Below are 16240 nucleotides of genomic sequence, written 5' to 3'. Positions count from 1 at the left end.
TAGCAAGCAGGCCTTCATCGCTGCGGTTGGAACTGTCTGGACAGTGCAACTTCAACATAATGAGAGATCTCTAATTTGATTCTGACCGAGCCTATGAGGTGGGTTCTAATTTACTCTCATTTTGCCAGTGAAGAAATTGAGGCTCAGGAGGGTTTTTGGAGCTTAATAACCAAGGTCAGAGAAGTGGCCAGTGACAAGTCTGAGATGTAAAATCCAAGTCGTGGTCGAGGAGAACAGCCGTGGACGAGGCCTGCCTGGAGGGCTGCTGTGAGGTTCTGAGAGGAGGGCCGTGCCTCTCCCCAACACCTCCCCGGCACTTCCTAGACCCGGGGCGGGGGGTGCGTGGTAACGGAGCCCAGCTCCCCTTCCTCTGCCCCCCAGCACGGGCAACCTGACTCGGCACCAAGGAGAAACAGGGAAGGCTGTTCCCTCTGCCCTGCTCTGTGACCATGGATACATAACTCTATACATTCTCAGGTTAAGGGAAGTTCCTTCTGGCTTCTGGAATCCCCTCGGACCTCCTGTTACCCTGTGCTTTATTTCACGATGCAGGAGAAAACCCTCCTGGACTTTGCCACCGCTCAGGCTTTAGGTCAGCAAAAGGGCTAGAACAGAATCGCTCATAGCATCAGCGCGATGCAGGTAAACTGCTTGCTCCTGAGACCACTGCCTTTAGCTCTCTTAGTCTAAGAAAGAGGGCCAGGTTACCTCACCTGCCTTCTTCAGTTCTCTTCTGTAAACAGGGATGAGATGGTACCCCAACTCCTCACCCCCTCCAGGTTACTGTGAGGAGTCAATAAATCAACTGTGAGCGGTCTGCAAAGCACCGGGCACACACCAGCAGCATCATCTGTCGGAGACACAAACTTCCGGGCCCCACAGCAGCCCTACTGACTCCGGCTGGGGGTGGGGGGCGGGGGTGAGGCGGTGGGATTGGGGTTAACAAGTCCTCCAGGGGCTTCTGATGCTTCCCCATGTCTGACAATCACTGCTTTAGAGTGTTAGCTTTATGAGGACAGGATTTCTGTTGGCTGAATCACTGCTAAATCCCCAGTGCTGCAACAATGCCTGGCATTTTACAGATTATCCAACTACAGGCACTCAATAAAGATTTTTAAATGATCGAGTGAGTCCAGATGAAACAGGAGGGGAAAGAGACCAAGGTTCAGAGAGCCTGGCATTTCTATTGGCACAGCTGGATGACTGTCTCTTACTAATTTGTAGTAAATGTTATGAGTCGGGGACTGTCTTGTGTCACCCCTGCTTTCCCAGCACTCAGTCCGGCACCCAGCTTATCCTAACAGGATCCGGGTAACACCCTATGGAAGGCACAAAGGTCTCCCCGACCCAAATCTCAGTTCACACCACAACTGCCAATGGGTGTCACAGATAATGCCATCTTCCTAAGATGGGTCAAAGAATTCGAGCAAATACCAAGCCTCCGGTCACGATGTAATTTATCTGTTTAACTGTTTGCCCATCTCCCTCGCCCGAGCGTACAACCGGGACTGAGCAGGGACTTTGCTCTGATCCTCGGCGAGGGCAGTGGAGCCTGAAGCCCAGTAGGCACTCAATAAATACCTGCTGAGTGAATGGCCAACCCCTGGCTGGGTGGGACATGATAACTCCAGATGCCCTTCTGCAGCGTCGCCAGGCTAAACTCAGCAGGTTACCTAAGAGCGCACGGGGAAGAACGGGGGAAGGGGACAGGATATCAAAGCAGATACAGGTGAATCCCAGAGACCTCCTGTTCCCACATCAGTTCCCACATCAGCCGTTTCTGCTCAGCCACACCAGTGGCAATCCATTACCCCTCTTCACCACGGGACTGCCGGTGCCAGCTCACAGGCAAGAGTCACTTCACTCCAGAAATTCCAAAGAAGGGCTTGCCTCCGATAAGACTAGGGGAGAAAGAATTTATTGGTTTATTTATACAACAAGTGCCCCAAGGTGGTTTGCAAACTCTTGATGTCACCATGGTGCAGGTGAGCCCTGGTTCACCAGGAAGAAACCCAAGTTGGCCAGGAAGGGACCATAGTTCTAGCTCCCCTCTCTACCAAAGTAAAGAAGGGTAAAACCAGCCGACCTAGTGAGCGCTGCCATGGGAAAGCCTGGGGCGGACCAGGCACCGGGCTCAGACCCGACATGATTGATGTCATTTCATCTTCCCACAACCCTCGGGGGGAGGTGGGTCCTACGCGTACCTGTGTTTTACACAGTGGAGAGGGAACTTGTTCAAGGTGACTTATCATACGTAAATGACAGAAACAGATCTCCAGTCTTCTGGAGATCGTTATGACGGCCTTACCTACTGCAGGGAACAGGGTGGCAGGTCAAACCAACGCTTGGCTGGAGCCACACAAACCGCTTTCTCCATCGTGAACAAGGGATATAGGCTGATAGGTGTGTTGCCTACTTCTCTGTAGTGAAAAAGGTCCCTCTTCCTTTGCTCCCTGCCTCTCTGCTCCTTTCCTCTCTCCAAATTCACTGAAAAAGACTGCCGCGGTGCAAAGAGTAAGGCTTTGAAGTCAGATGGGCATAGATTCAGATTCCAGCTCTGCCTCCTTCCACCTGTGTGACTGTGAGTTTGTCACTTGGCCATTCTCAGTCTCAGTTTCCCCATTTGTAAAAGGCCAGAAAAACAGCACGAGCAACAAACTGTGCTTGGCACATGCCAGGTACTGGATAAAGATGACTTAGGTGTAACTGTTATCACCGCCATGATCCCTAGGTGTGGGTCTGGGTTCTCACTGCTGGTGATGCAAATGCACTTGTAAGAAATTCCTGGACTACATAGCTTCATGCTCACAGAGCCCTAACCACCCCACAAAAAGCCACGACCGATGCAGGATCTTAAGGCTGTCCCAGGGCCATCTCATCCTAGCAGCCCCCTGATGCCCGGATCTTCATACTTTATCCTTCCAAGTCAGGTACCAGTCAGTGGATCCTGAGGGCATCCCCGTGACAAATCAAACAAGTAACTGCCACTGGGCGGGGAGGAAGCCAGTGTGGGGACAGCCCGGCTGCCACCAAACCAGGCCCGGCAACAGCAGGCAGCCGGCTGGGGAAAGTCAGCAGCTGCCGCTGGCCTGGTGTTCCGGCTGCCAGAGTGATGAATGGAGCAGGGGGAAGGAAAAAGCCAACAAAGGTGTCCCTAATCTTGATGCAGCTTCATTTTTTTTTTTTTCTGGCTGACCATTGAACGGGAACTTAAGCCTCAGTCCTTTTTCTTTGGCAGACATTTGAAACCGAAAGATTCCGTTTCTTCCCAATGGTGCAATGTCATGGGTAGAAGCAATGGTGGGCGGGGGCGGGGAGGGTATGTAACCCACCGTGCTTGTCCTTTTTTCCCCTCCTCCCCACTCTCTCTACTCCACCCCCTCCTCCCTGCCCAGCATCTTTATAGAATGTTCTGTGTTCTCCCCACAGGACAACAGCGAACGCCGCTCCCCTCCTCTTCTCCCCCACCCCCATTATTTTGGCAAGAGCGTTTCTGCTCAGGAGCCGGAGGCTTAATGGCCTGCTGGTGAAGGTTAAATAACAAAACACCACTGTATCCAGTTTCTAAGTTTTCTCTTCTTTTATCTCACTCTGAAACAGGGATTCAGGGCAGACAAGGAGCTTGTCAGCAGCAGCAACCAGAGCCTTTGGCTCTTCCACTGAAGGGTATACGGCCGGCTGTCCTCTCCGTGCTGGGAATTTTTCTGCATGGACTCAGCCCAGATCCAGACCCTCGGCCCTGTCCAAGGAGAAGTACAGGAGGTGCCGTTTCTCCCAGGGAAGTGGGTTCCTCTTGTCTGGGGCCCCTCGCTGAGCTGATGGCAGAGGCTCATCACCCAGAGGCAGACGTGGCCAGAGAGAGCTCCTGACACTCAGCACGGACAGCCGACTGCCATGAAGTTGGCACCCCCTGCAAATGCTGCTAAAACCTGAGCAAGGCTTCCTCCATCCAGAGTTCTGTAGCAACACGCCGGCCACCTTCCAACTCCCATTTATTCTAGCCTTGTCTCTCCTTATGTGCACCTGAGCTTGGCGTTCCAACCTTCCTAGTAACTAAGGCAACCCGATTCTCTTCTCTTCAAAAGGGCAGTCATGCACAGCTACCTGGGATCCCAGGGGATTGGGGAATCAGGTCACTCTGGCAAGGCCAAAATCAGGGAGGGGTGGGGACAGAGAGTAGCTGCCTTGGCTACTAATTCCCTGGCCGTTGGGAGAATTTACCCGAGCAACTTGGGAATGGCTTTGAACTCCCTCCACACACTGGATCCTTCAGCGTTTCTCTGCCTCCAGCGCTGTTCTCTCCCTCCCTCCCAGAGCTCTGGTTAGCTGCCTGCTCCCAGAACATAGAGTTTGTGCTCAACAGTCTCCTAAGCCGCCATGTGGATCTCACTGGCTTCTCTGCTCAAGCCTCCTTGGCAACATTTTTCCCTGAGACCCACGGCAGGTTGGGTAACTTTCGAGCCCTGAAATGGCTCCAGCTAATTTGTGTGGATTCATGAGTTCAACTGCCTGGGCTCCAATCCTGAGTCCATCACCTGCTGCTGGCGACCTTGAGCAAGTGTAAATACTTAACCTTTGTAAGCCTCTGTTTCCCTAGCTGAAGATGGAGGTAATAACAGTACTTACATCACATGGTTGGCAAAAGGATTAAATGAGATCATAATATAAAACACGTAGTGCACAGCACAGAGTGCATATTCAGGAGATTTAGCATTATTATTCTCTTATTCATTTGTAGGCTCCAAAGCCTCTTATTTCTTCTTGTTATCTATCCTAGCGCTTTTTAACCTTCTTTCTTCATGAATGACATAAGATATTCCAAGTATCATAGACTCCCATGAAATGCACAGATCATAAACTCAACCCTTGGAAGGAGAGGAAAAGCTCTCTAATAATTGTAAAGGCCCCAACTACAAGTATTGGTGGACCATTCAGAACAGAAGCATGGAGACTAGAGGTTTTGGGTAAATTTCCTGGCAGGCTGGTTATAAGTCCCGCTTAAGGAAGCATGTCGGAATGTAAATTGGTGGAAAGTGACATTAGTCTGACCATAACCTTAAATCTATTATAACTGATTATAAAAATAGTAATTCACTTGCAATTGCTGGTACTTTAACTGCTCAACATATAACACATTCCTATGACACAACTCAAATGATTGTGACCCTAGGAAAGAAACTTGCTGATCTGTACATTCAAAGAGGATTATGAAAAATAAACCACAAGCATAAACTATTCTCAGATTATTACAATGGATGAGAAGAAACTGGGTCTGATTTTTAGGGAGAAGTTTACACGAGAGAAAGAGGAAAGGAGATCTCTACTGGAGGCTCAAGGTTGACATTTTCTGTGTGACCTTGGGCAGGTCATTTGTCTCTGAGCGTCAGTTTCATCCGTGAAGTGAGAGGGCTGGACCACGTGACCAGAAAGGTCCATTCCAGCTACAAACCACTACAGAATTGGATGGAGACCCGGTCTCCATTTGACTTAAGTGTTTCCTAAGCACTTCCTAGTAAAAGCTAAAAGAACTGGCGTTCCCAAGTGTGTCCTGCCTGTCAGGCTCTGTGCAAGCTGCCCTACCTGACTTGGCTTATTTAATGGCTTTTGTGCACCACCCCATCCTAGAGAAGACGAAACAGGGGCTCAGAGAGAATATACAACTTGGCAAGCAAACTCAGGTAGCAAGTAGCAGACCCAAGACGCCAGGATTCAAAGATTCAACCTCTCTCTGTTTGCTACACAGCTCTCTGGATAACCACGGCCAGAAGAGTAGCAGCAGGTAAGTGTAATCAGGCCTGTCCTGGCTCCATTCCCCAAGACCAAATTCCTTAGGCAGTGGAGCAGAGGTCTGGATTCAGCAACGGATTCCCACAGGCAGCTCAGTGGTAAGAAATGTGCGTTCTGGAGTCAGAGTGCCTGCCGTTGGCATTTCAGCACCTCAGAAGCTGAGTGGCTTTTCCCAAACTTAGCCCTCCGGAGCCTCAGGTTTCTCAGGTAGATAACTGTACCTATTCCCAGGATTGTTAGGGGGATTAAAAGAAATCACCCATGCAAAACTCTCAGCCGACTGCCTGAATACAGGAAAGGCTCAATCATGAGGTCCCACCTAGCTCACAGGAGGGCACGCACGTAGTAATGAGCAGTTTCTCAGTTGCTCTATGGCAGGGGTTATGACCCCGGGGTGCACGAACCCCCTGAAGTTATTTGCCAAAAACTATGTTCATGATTTTCTTCGGGAAACGTCCTTAACTTCTGCCAGATTCTTCTAAGGGGTCTGCAACCAGAAGGAGGCTAAGATCTTTTGCCTGCTGTTGACCCAGCACCTTACAACACGAAATTAAACCTGAGATAACAGGGCTGGCAAAAGCTCCTCCTCAGATCATGAGAGAAGTTTCTGGGGCCTGTCAGCAGGGCCTCCAGCACGTATCACACAGACCCAGAAACGGGGCCCACCGCGTTCCCAGGTGCCTCCTAGAAGAAGGTCTGAACACAAACCACCACACAAGCAGGAATCAGGCTTCAGGAACCTTCTCTGGCAGGGCCAGTTCCAACAATCCATTCTTCCTCTGAGAACAATCGGTGTATTTGTTTTTGCATACCACGGAGTTAAATACACACGGAATGCTGGCCCTTTGCTGGGAGCTCCCAGAAGCAGCCGGGGTTATTCGGCCAAAGGAAAAACCGCTCAAGGCTTCATCTGCAGCACCTGATTTCCCACTACCCCGTCACCTTCCCAGACGGGCCCTGCCTCCAGAACCCACATTTCTAACCACTCAGCTGCCCTCGGAGCCTTTGGCCCAGTGGGCAGGGCCCAGGCTGCCCACTGGCCCCTCTCCGGTTGTTGGGACAACCGTCCTGAGGAATTTCGGCCTCCCAGTCTTCCCCTGGGTGAGAAGGGGAGAGAGCTGGCAGGGCTGGCAGCCCCCTGGTGAAAGGGGAGGCTGCGAGCTGGATTCCCTACCTCCAGCGGCCTCCATGCCGGACAGCACACAAACCAGCTCAGCCCCAGAGGGAGGAATGTGCCAAGACATTCTTCAGGGCTGGTAACCCGAGACGCTATTTTGTTCTTCTTGGTGGCTGAGAAATCACTTTTTGGACTGAAGGACCATTTGACTGACTTCTTTTAAATTCAGGGGAATGGGTTGGGCACAGCTCCTTCATTCAGGTAAGGAAAAAGCCGACACAAATGGGCGCGCGCATGTGCACACACACACACACACACACACTACCAAGGAGTAGATTTTTTTTTATGTGATATTTTGTTTTGCAGCATTAACCAGATGCAAAGATGTAACTACCTTGGCAGAATTTATCTCTCCGCCGCCCGACCACCACCCAGGAAGAAGTTTGTTTTTAGCTTTTAAGAAAGCCAAAAAAGAAGACTATTTTTTTTTTTAAAGAAGAAGACTGTTTTTAGCTTTAAAATTTTTTCTCCCCCTTACAGCCCCCTCCCTCCCAATTCTGCCTTGGGGTCTGGAGGGGTAAGGAGAGGCAAGGACTCTGAGAAGTCATATTTGAGACTTAGAGACCACCTCATCAACCGTCTTCTCTCACCGATGGAACACTTGCATCTCAGAGAGGTCAAGCGATTTGCCTGGGGCCACAGAGGCAGGACGAGAAGGCAGGAATCCCTTCTCGGGTGTGCGAGAGGGAAATTCCAGAGAGCCATAAGTGGATGCCCTCTGCTCAGCTCTTCCCCCAAACTTTCAAAGCCGGCCTACCACAACAGTGAGCTCAGAATCCCTCAGCACCTCAGGCTCGGGGCGGGGGGGGGGGGGAGCCCCACCTCAGCAGGGTGCAGAGAGGATGACCAGGAGACACAAGGCGCAACATGAAAACCAGTGACCTGCAAGGTGGACAAAAGTTAACAGCTCCACTAAGCACCAGTATGATTTTATTTTTTTTGAAAATGTCAGAAATATTTTGTTTTTAATCTCATTTTGTATATTTATTATTATTTTTTATTGAAGTATAGTCAGTTTACGGTGTTGCATCAATTTCTGGTGTACAGCACAATGCTTCAGTCATCCATGGATGTACATATAGTCATTTTCATATTCTTCTTCACTGTGAGTTACTACAAGATATTGAATATGTTACCCTGTGCTATACAGTATAAACTTGTTTATCTGTTTCAGATATACCAGTCAGTATCTGCAAATCTTGAACTCCCAGTTTATCCCTTCCCATCCCCTTCCCGCCTGGCAGCCACAAATCAAAACTGATGGAACACTTCACAGATTTGCGTATCATCCTTGCACAGGGGCCATGCTAATCTTCTCTGTATCGTTCCAATTTTAGTATATGTGCTGCCAAAGCGAGCACAAGCACCAGTGTGGTTTTCATTCCTCTCCATTACTTGCCAGTCAACACGGGCCCCGCAGGCCTGATGCTGGGGCCATGGACAGGCCACAGGACTGAGCTCAAATATAATGGCATTGGTTTTTTTTTTTTTTTTCACCTTCACTGTCTTTTTAAAGGTTCCCTTCTATTTGCGGCAAGAGAGATTACTAATTTCCCATTTGTGAATGTGGCTAAAAATTTTTCAAACTGGGTAAATTTGAAGTCAGTATTAAGTAAGCAATAGCACAGGTGGATATAGCAAAGAAAGGGTGGTCCACATTATAGAATACTTAAATCTAGGAAATGATGCTGTGGCCAAGTCAGTTTCCCACGGAAGCTCTACTGCGTTCCCTCTTCCAAGGGTAAAGAATGACTGTTGTTTGAGAAACTTTCTACAGCAGTGTTAGCCTCTCAGAGCCCCGTGGCAGTTCCTAGATGTATGACCTGGGGTGAGTTAGCAGTGCCCTCAGTGTTCAACTGCTAATAGCACGTTGGACTCAGGAGCTGCTGGGACCAAAAATGGGGGAGGACACAGAAGTTTGAACTTCTGTCATGTTTAGGAGGCCAAGGGACAATGGGCTGCCCAGTTCAACAACATAGTCACAGAGTCCCTGGGGCAACTGATCCTGAGTGGGGTATGGGGAAGGAAAGTGAGTCAGGACCACAAATTTGGAGGTTAGGACTTCAGAGCTGGTAAAGAACCTGGCTTAAGGCAGAGTGGTGGAAAGGTCAAAACGCTCAAGCAAGTCACACCTCCGGGCCTCAAAGTTTGTCTTATGTTTGACAGCAGCAATTGGGCTCTGATCTTCTATGTCCCTTCCAACTTTTAAGAGTTCTACTATAACTCCCCTTCCAAGCAAACCATTTGTTTGACAAATAGGGAAACTAAGGCTCAGAGGTTCAAGTAGCATGCCCAAGGGTCGCTTTTCAACATTAAAAATTTCTCTTCCGGATTAGATTAATGAGACATTCAGCATTAGCACTGAGCACAGAGTAGACACCAAGGCAATGCTGAATAAATGAACCAAAGTGCTCAGAGAAACCACAGGGAACCTCAGCTCACATTTTCTTTCTGCTTTTTCTTTTTCTTAACCCTCACCTTACTACACACCCTATCTTGGACTTCTGGGACCTCCACCTCAACCCTGTGAGAGGAAGGGTCAAAAAAATTCACCTTCAATGCTTTACAGGCACCTGATACCCAAGGTCACAGCCATCAAGTGAAAATTCCATATTCCTGACACACTTTGACCACAGAGGTGACAGCAAAGGACAACAAATTGGTCCCAGAGGGTGGTCCTCCCCTCCCCCCAGAATATACATAGGGAGGCGGTGAGTGTGTGCAAAGAAATACCAAGCAGTCGAAACCAGGAGAAAGTCTGGAGGCCAAGAGCCACACCAGCCATCTCACACCACCCGCTTCAGTAAAGAAAAAAATCCGGTGCTCCAGCAGGCATGGTGCCCACCAAGGTCAGGAGGCGCTGGTGCAGGGCTGAGGAGCTAGGGTCCCCAGAGGAGGGGAGGGAGGAGAAAGAGGAGATGGGCATGGCTTTTCGGAAGCCTCTCACCTCCCTCTATATCCTAACAGCTTCCAAGTTGCTGTGAGATTCCTGGAGAACCAGTCTCCCAGATCAGCCCTCCCCCGCTCCCTCTTTTCCTTCCCACTCCCGGCCTCCAGGCCCCCAGACTGCTCCTGTGCTCTTCTCAGAGCCTCCGAGGCACCTGTCAAAAACACACTTGGGGCTGCCTTCCCCTGCACGCAGTGTCCTTCCTCCAGCAGTCTCCCACTGAACCCTCCGTGCCTCCTACCCGCTCCGAACCAGATGCTTCCCCATCCTCCCTCCTCCCCCACCCTGTGCTGGGGAAAGCCTCCCCGGGAAGCCCCAGCATCACTCGGCTAGGTCGCTCCCCCGGCCCCCGCCGGACCTAACTAAAGGGGGTGGGGAGGCGGGGCTAGAGCTTAAGGTCAAAACTCCGGGCAGGTGCCGGCTGGGGCCTAAGTCCTCCATCAGAGGATGGCGGTGGGGGCAGTCTGGGCCAACTCACTGGCCGCCCCCTCCTCCCAGCAGCCCACCGGGGCAGGAGCAGCGGTCCAGAAGGGGATGGGGGGGTGCAAAATGAAGAAAGCGCCAGGCTGGCAGAGCTCTCCCGCATCCCCTGCCCAGTTCTGGCTGGTGGCCCCAGGGGCGGGGGTTGGGGGGGGAGCCTCTCGGGGTCCTACCTGTCCCGCGGATCGATCCAGCTGGTGGTGCGGCTCGTGTGGTCTATGTAGTAGACCTTGCCGTCGAAGTCGCGCGCCTCCTCCCAGCCCTCCGGCAGGGGCAACTCCGGCCGGGGCATCTTCCCGAGCGCGGCCCGCGCTCCCCCATGCAGCTCTCGGCCGCCGCGGGGGCCCCCGGCTCAGCCGCTCCGGCAGGCTGTTCTCCGCTCGGGCGGCCGCCGAGGCACCATCATCCGGGGGTGGGTGGCGCCCGCGGGCTGGGGGCTCTAGTGAGGGCCGGCCGGGGTGGCGCCGCTGTCCATGCGGCCCTGCGGCCCCGGCCCGGCGCCGCCCGCTCCTCCCGCCGCCGGCCTCTCACGCTGCCATGTGCGCCCGCAGCGGCGCGGTGCGGTCCCGGGTGCGCGCCCGGCCGGCGGGGCAGAGCGAGCCGGCCGCAGCTGCCTCCTGCCCTCCTGCGCGGCGCGCGGCGCCCCCCACCTCCACGCCGCCGCCGCCGCCGCCGCCGCCGCCTCTCCCTCCCCGCAGCCGGGTGCCGTCCCACTCTCCGCTCCAACGCTCTGCGCTCGCTCGGTTTGCGACTTCTGCCTCCGCCAGGTGCGGCTCGGGCGGTGCAGGTAACCGCGCTGCCCCGGAAACGGGAGGCGGAGCGCCGGGCGCCAGGGTTCCCGGGTCCCCTCCCCGCGCCCAGCGCCGCGAGGGCGGGTCCTAGGGCCCGAGACGCGCCCCCTCGTGGGACAGTCCCTGGAGCCGGCCGCCTCTTCGCTGCTCCTGCTGGAGGAAAGCTCCTTACCTGGGGCCCCGACCCAGACTGGAGCCCCGAGGGGCTAGAGCTAGACCAGCTCAGCCTCTGCTTCCCAACGCTCCGGGCTCTCTCCACCTCGGGTGTCCAGGCTCTTGGCACTAGTGGCCCCAAATCTTACAACTCTCGCTTCTCTCACGTAGAATCGGGAGTCAGGCAAGAAGCGGTTAAATGGAAACATTCTTGCAAATCGGGGAACATAAGTTTTCCAAGATCTCTGATCCCCTCCCCCAACACACGCACCATCTGTCTCCTTCTTATTCCATTCTTCTCCCCACGTTGTTCCACCCATCCCCCCACCCCTCGCGTTTCTCAGTGTAGCTGACTCTTCCCTGGGTCCATCAAATTAGGAGTGCTATGAATCGCCTCCCCCGGGAGGACTTCAAGGCGGTGTTACGGAAGCACTCTGTAAGAGTAATAGTAATGATATTGTTATTGTTAGGTAAATTGAATACTTAACCTGTCCCAGGCTGTGGGCCAGCAGCTTCACATGCGTTCTCCTCTGTGATACTTTATGGAATGTTACGGATTTGGGGGAAGGGGGTTATGAAAAAGAAGAAAGCAAGCACAGTAAAATTCCATTTTGAAAAATAATTAGAAGAAATTTAAAAATATTTCTTGAGAAATTAAAAATTTGTAATTATACTTTTTTTTTTTTTTTTGGTATTTACAAAAAAGAAGGTAGCATGGTTGAGCTAAGGACCAGCTGGCTGGCTGTGTCTCCTGCATACGTCTTTAACCGTTTTATGCCCTGGATATATGGCAGGAAGCTGGACTAGAGGAATGAAGCCCAGCGCGGTGTATCCTTTTGTCTGAGCCCCACAGCCTCCCAGAGGACCCACCATCCTCTGCTGTAGGGGCCGGGGTGCGCTGAGCAAAGGGGAGAATCCCAAGTCTGTGGTCTCATCTCTTGATAGAGAAGACCAGCCCCTCGCCTCCAAATGCCTTCGGCAAAGCCAGTTATTTCCCTGAGGCCAGGCCCATGGGCTCAGGGTTTGGCCTTTCCTTCCCTCCCTCATTCCATAGATGCCATGCACAGAAGTCTTCATACTGGCCTCAGAACACTCAGAAATAGGAGTTCCCCCTCCTTTTATGGGGAGATTCCCACAGCCCTCTACGCTTCCTCTGCTTGGGCCTTGCCTTCACTGTATGTAAAATCCTCCCATTAGTGATGAGGGCGGTAGCTCAAAATTAAAGCCAACATGATGCTAGGTGCTTCACACGCACCAGCTCCTTTAAGCCTCACAACACCACTCCGGAATAAGGAATACTGCTTCTAATACCCATTTCACTGATGAGAAAACTGAGGCTCCAAGATGCAACATTGTTGGCCAGGGACACAGAGCTAATAAGTGAACCTGCTTGTGCTCTCCACCATTAACCTATGCTTTCTTTCCTCCTCCCTCCCTCCCTCCCTGTCTCCCTTCCTTCCCTCCTTCCTTCCTTCCTTCCTTCCTTCCTTCCTTTCCTCTGCAACTCCTGGACCTACCCATGGTCTGGATCTGGAATATTATGGATGCTGGTGAATGCTTATCTGTTTAGATCCTTGCTTTGTAATTATTTGGCCAAGAAGCAGTCTTTTGGGGTCTCAAACCCTCCCTGTTTTCCAGCTATGTGACTTTGAGTAACTCGCTTCACCGAAGTCTCAATCTTAGGTCTGAAAAACATAATAATAATACAAACTCTAATGCAGTAATAATATAGCAGAGCTTGTTGTGAGGGCTGCAGATGAGGAATGCAGAGGCCTGGGCCCTCCGCAGCAAGCCATCGTCTCAGGAGCCTCCTTATGGAAAACTCTGGAGCCCCATGACTGGCAGCAAGCGTGCCCCTGGGAAACAGGAATTGATGAAGCATTTTCTGTATCAAACACGAGCCCCTGTCCTTTCCTCTCCTGAACATTGCCTGTGGTTGCTGGTGACAGTCTTCCTCATTGCTGATTTCATTTTTTGTCTTATTTTGCAACCAAGCCTTCCCACTGACTGGTGTTCCGTTGTGAAGGGAAAACTCCTTTTCGATGGCCAAATCCAACTTTCATTTTAGCGCAGGTGCCCAAGCCCTGGCATTTCCAAATGGCTTGTTCTTTGGGATCTTTAGACCTGAGCTGGTAAGCAGGAAGTGGAGACCAGAGCAGGAACTGACTCCTTAAATCCTTCGTCTGTCCTTCTTACCTCCTCCCCGCAGCAGAAGAATCCTAGGTTATCTCCCAGAAGCTGCAAGCAGGGTGAGGTAATAAAACAGATGACTGCCTGCCCCATGTGATGGTGGGTGAATCATCCGCAGGCATTCTTCGAGGCTGAGGACAAACGTGAAAGGGATTAAAGGTAAAACCGGCTCAGCCACGTGATGGGGCGGATTGGGCGTAATTCTACAGGTGAATGAACCACAGGAATCTGAACCTAAGGCAAGGAGCTCAGCCTCTCCCGGCCGTCCGCCTGGGGCTGTGCCTGGCTGCCCGCGAGCTGGAGGCCTGGCCAGTATCGGACCCGAGCGCAAGGGACCAGAGGAGACACCTGAGCCTGAGACAGGTTGTCTTGTTTTTTTAAAAAGACACCCCCCTGAAATCCTTTCCCCCGCTGCAGCAGCAAAGGCGAACACACATGTGTATCAAAGAATTTCACAGCAGCAGGGTAACATATTTCATAAAGATGGTAAGGAGGAGAAATTAAGCTTAAAAAAAAAAAAGAAGAAACAGATATGCCAGCAGTAGTTTCCTCTTAATGTCTACATTCTTCAAGGAAATAGAGGCTGTGGAAACCTCTGCGGAGATTTTTCTTCTGAAGCCATGACTGTACCTCCTGACTTCATGCCTTCCCTCCCACGCATCATGCATCCCACATCCCGGAGGACGCACAGTTACGTTTCTGTGATGGAGCCAGTAATGCCTCCCTTTCTTTAGTCATGCATCGTGTGCCATTCATAATGGGGCCTATGAACTGTTTTCTTCCAATGATGGGAAACATGTCATAAACCGGGGGGAAATTAGGACGCAAGAAACCTTTGGCAATTTGAGAGCTGAGACAGAAGAAGTGGTTTTTTTAAATTTATCTCTGGTTCTTCAGTGCTTAAAACAGAGCTTGAAAGTAAATTGAAGGAGTCCAGCCCAGCCAACTCATTTTACAAATAGATGGAGTTTCTATGAATGGTGACTCATTGCCCGTATTCTCATTAGTCCCATTTTACAGATGCATACACTGAGACTCAGAGGCAAAATGATTTTCCTATAGTGACTTGCTAAGTCATAAAGTCAAGAGGCCAACTCAGCTCCTTCCAAGTGAGTTTTTGCTGCTTAAGTCATAGCAGTGTGGGATCTAGAATGTAATTGAAGAAGGAACTTCAGGTTATAAACAATCTGGTTGGAAGTGGGTGGAGGAACAGCCAGGAGACCGTCTCAAACTCCTGCTTTCACTTGGATTGCACGTCGTTGATTGGAGTGGTTGGAGGTGGGAGAGGGAGGGCTGAAGCCCTAGCTGAGTTTACAATGAGAGGACAGAGTTGAGGTGGGGGTTCTGAAGACAGACCAACCTGGTTCTCAACCTCCACCAGTGCTGCCAACCAGACCCACCTGGGGGCTAGCCAACAGGATTTAACAGGCTGAGATGTCTCCCTGCCTCCCCACCACACTGCCTTTTTTTCTTGCTGATTGATTCATTAACTGAAGTGGACTTCTTCTGGACGGGAGGTTATCCGGGGGCTGGCAGGAGAGGTTTCCACTCTCCCATCCAAGAAACCTCTGGGTGCTGGGGGCTGGGAGCTGTTGTGTCTTTCACCAGGGAGGAAATGAATTATGCACTGCAGGAGGAGGTGGAGATGAAATCTTGGTTTCAAGGGTGGGGGTGTAAAGAGGAAAAAAAAAAAAGGAGTGTGAGCAGAGGGAGGGAGTTCCTGCGAAGCAGTGCTTTCCCCTACTCCCACCCCAAAAGCAAAAGAGGAGCCCTGGTGGGACACAGGTGGGGGTGCAAACGAGCGCAGTAACCAGCAGGCAGGCTGAAAGAAGCCTCTCTTGGGTATTTATAGCGTTCGCATCGCCATGGTACCCAGGCGTTTAAATTAAACTCCAGTCTAACCGCTTAGAGACTGGTGGAATGAAATGCTTTTTACCTGTCCTCTGCCCACGGCTTGATGCTTCATTCTCAGAATTTTAGGTGAGCAAACTGAGTGAATTTCATTTTACAAGATACTAGCAAGAAGGGTGTAGGGTTGGGGCTTAAGCCCAGATAATATGCCTTCCCAGGGTGGCTGGACGGAGTCGTGGGAAACACCTGGGCAGAAAAAAATATTCGTGAATGAAATTGGGCTCTGCATCATGGCTGATTGTGTGGCTCTGGGCATGAGACGGCACCTCTTTGAGCCTCAGTTTCCTCATCTGTGAAATGAGAGCATTAATACCTTCCTCACTGTCGACTTGTGACAAGTATGTGAGATGATGTAGATCGAGTGCCAGCTCAGCCCCTGAAACCCAGAGCTTCTTTTAGAGGTGACCCCTTCCCTTCTCAGCTCATTCATCATTTATTCAACAAGACTCTTCTCTGTCAACGGTGTACCAGACAATGGGTCAAGCCCTTGGGACACAGGGTGGTTTCCCATCTTTCAGAGAGTACAGTTTAGTAGGGGAGATGTGCAATATACGAATCAAGAAATGAATAAGTAATCGCATGTTGGGATCAATAACAAGAGGGAAACAGCTTACGAGGACAAAATACCGTAGAGTGGGGATGGGTAGAAAATCTCTTGACTATCTTTTTTTTTCTTCACTCAGTTTGAGGTCTTCCTGGCTCCGGTTCTTGGTGTGATAAATGGTTTTGGGCTGAAATCTGGACATTTTTATATTGCGTTCTGAAACTCTGGATCTTATATAAATTGGTTTTAGCTGGTTTGCT

At 51.2% G+C, this 16240-nt stretch overlaps 1 protein-coding gene and 1 non-coding gene across 2 annotated transcripts in view; both read right to left on the bottom strand.

The window, feature by feature from the left end:
- Window positions 1-10875, bottom strand: part of WWC1 (WW and C2 domain containing 1) — a 132121-nt gene extending 121246 nt beyond the window's left edge. Inside the window, exon 1 of the mRNA XM_031437762.2 lies at window positions 10565-10875. Coding sequence (XP_031293622.1) covers window positions 10565-10683 — 119 coding nt within the window. The 5' untranslated portion in view covers window positions 10684-10875. The remainder of the gene's footprint in view (window positions 1-10564) is intronic.
- Window positions 8219-8325, bottom strand: LOC116148541 (U6 spliceosomal RNA). The gene has a single exon (XR_004132072.1). It is a non-coding gene; the product is annotated as a U6 spliceosomal RNA (small nuclear RNA).
- Window positions 10876-16240: the final 5365 nt, after the last annotated feature.

Source organism: Camelus dromedarius, chromosome 27 (assembly GCF_036321535.1).
Source record: "Camelus dromedarius isolate mCamDro1 chromosome 27, mCamDro1.pat, whole genome shotgun sequence".
In the NCBI taxonomy this organism is placed as follows: Eukaryota; Metazoa; Chordata; class Mammalia; order Artiodactyla; family Camelidae; genus Camelus; species Camelus dromedarius.
Note: the sequence above shows the minus strand (reverse complement) of the source record. Positions and strands in the feature narration are given on the sequence as shown.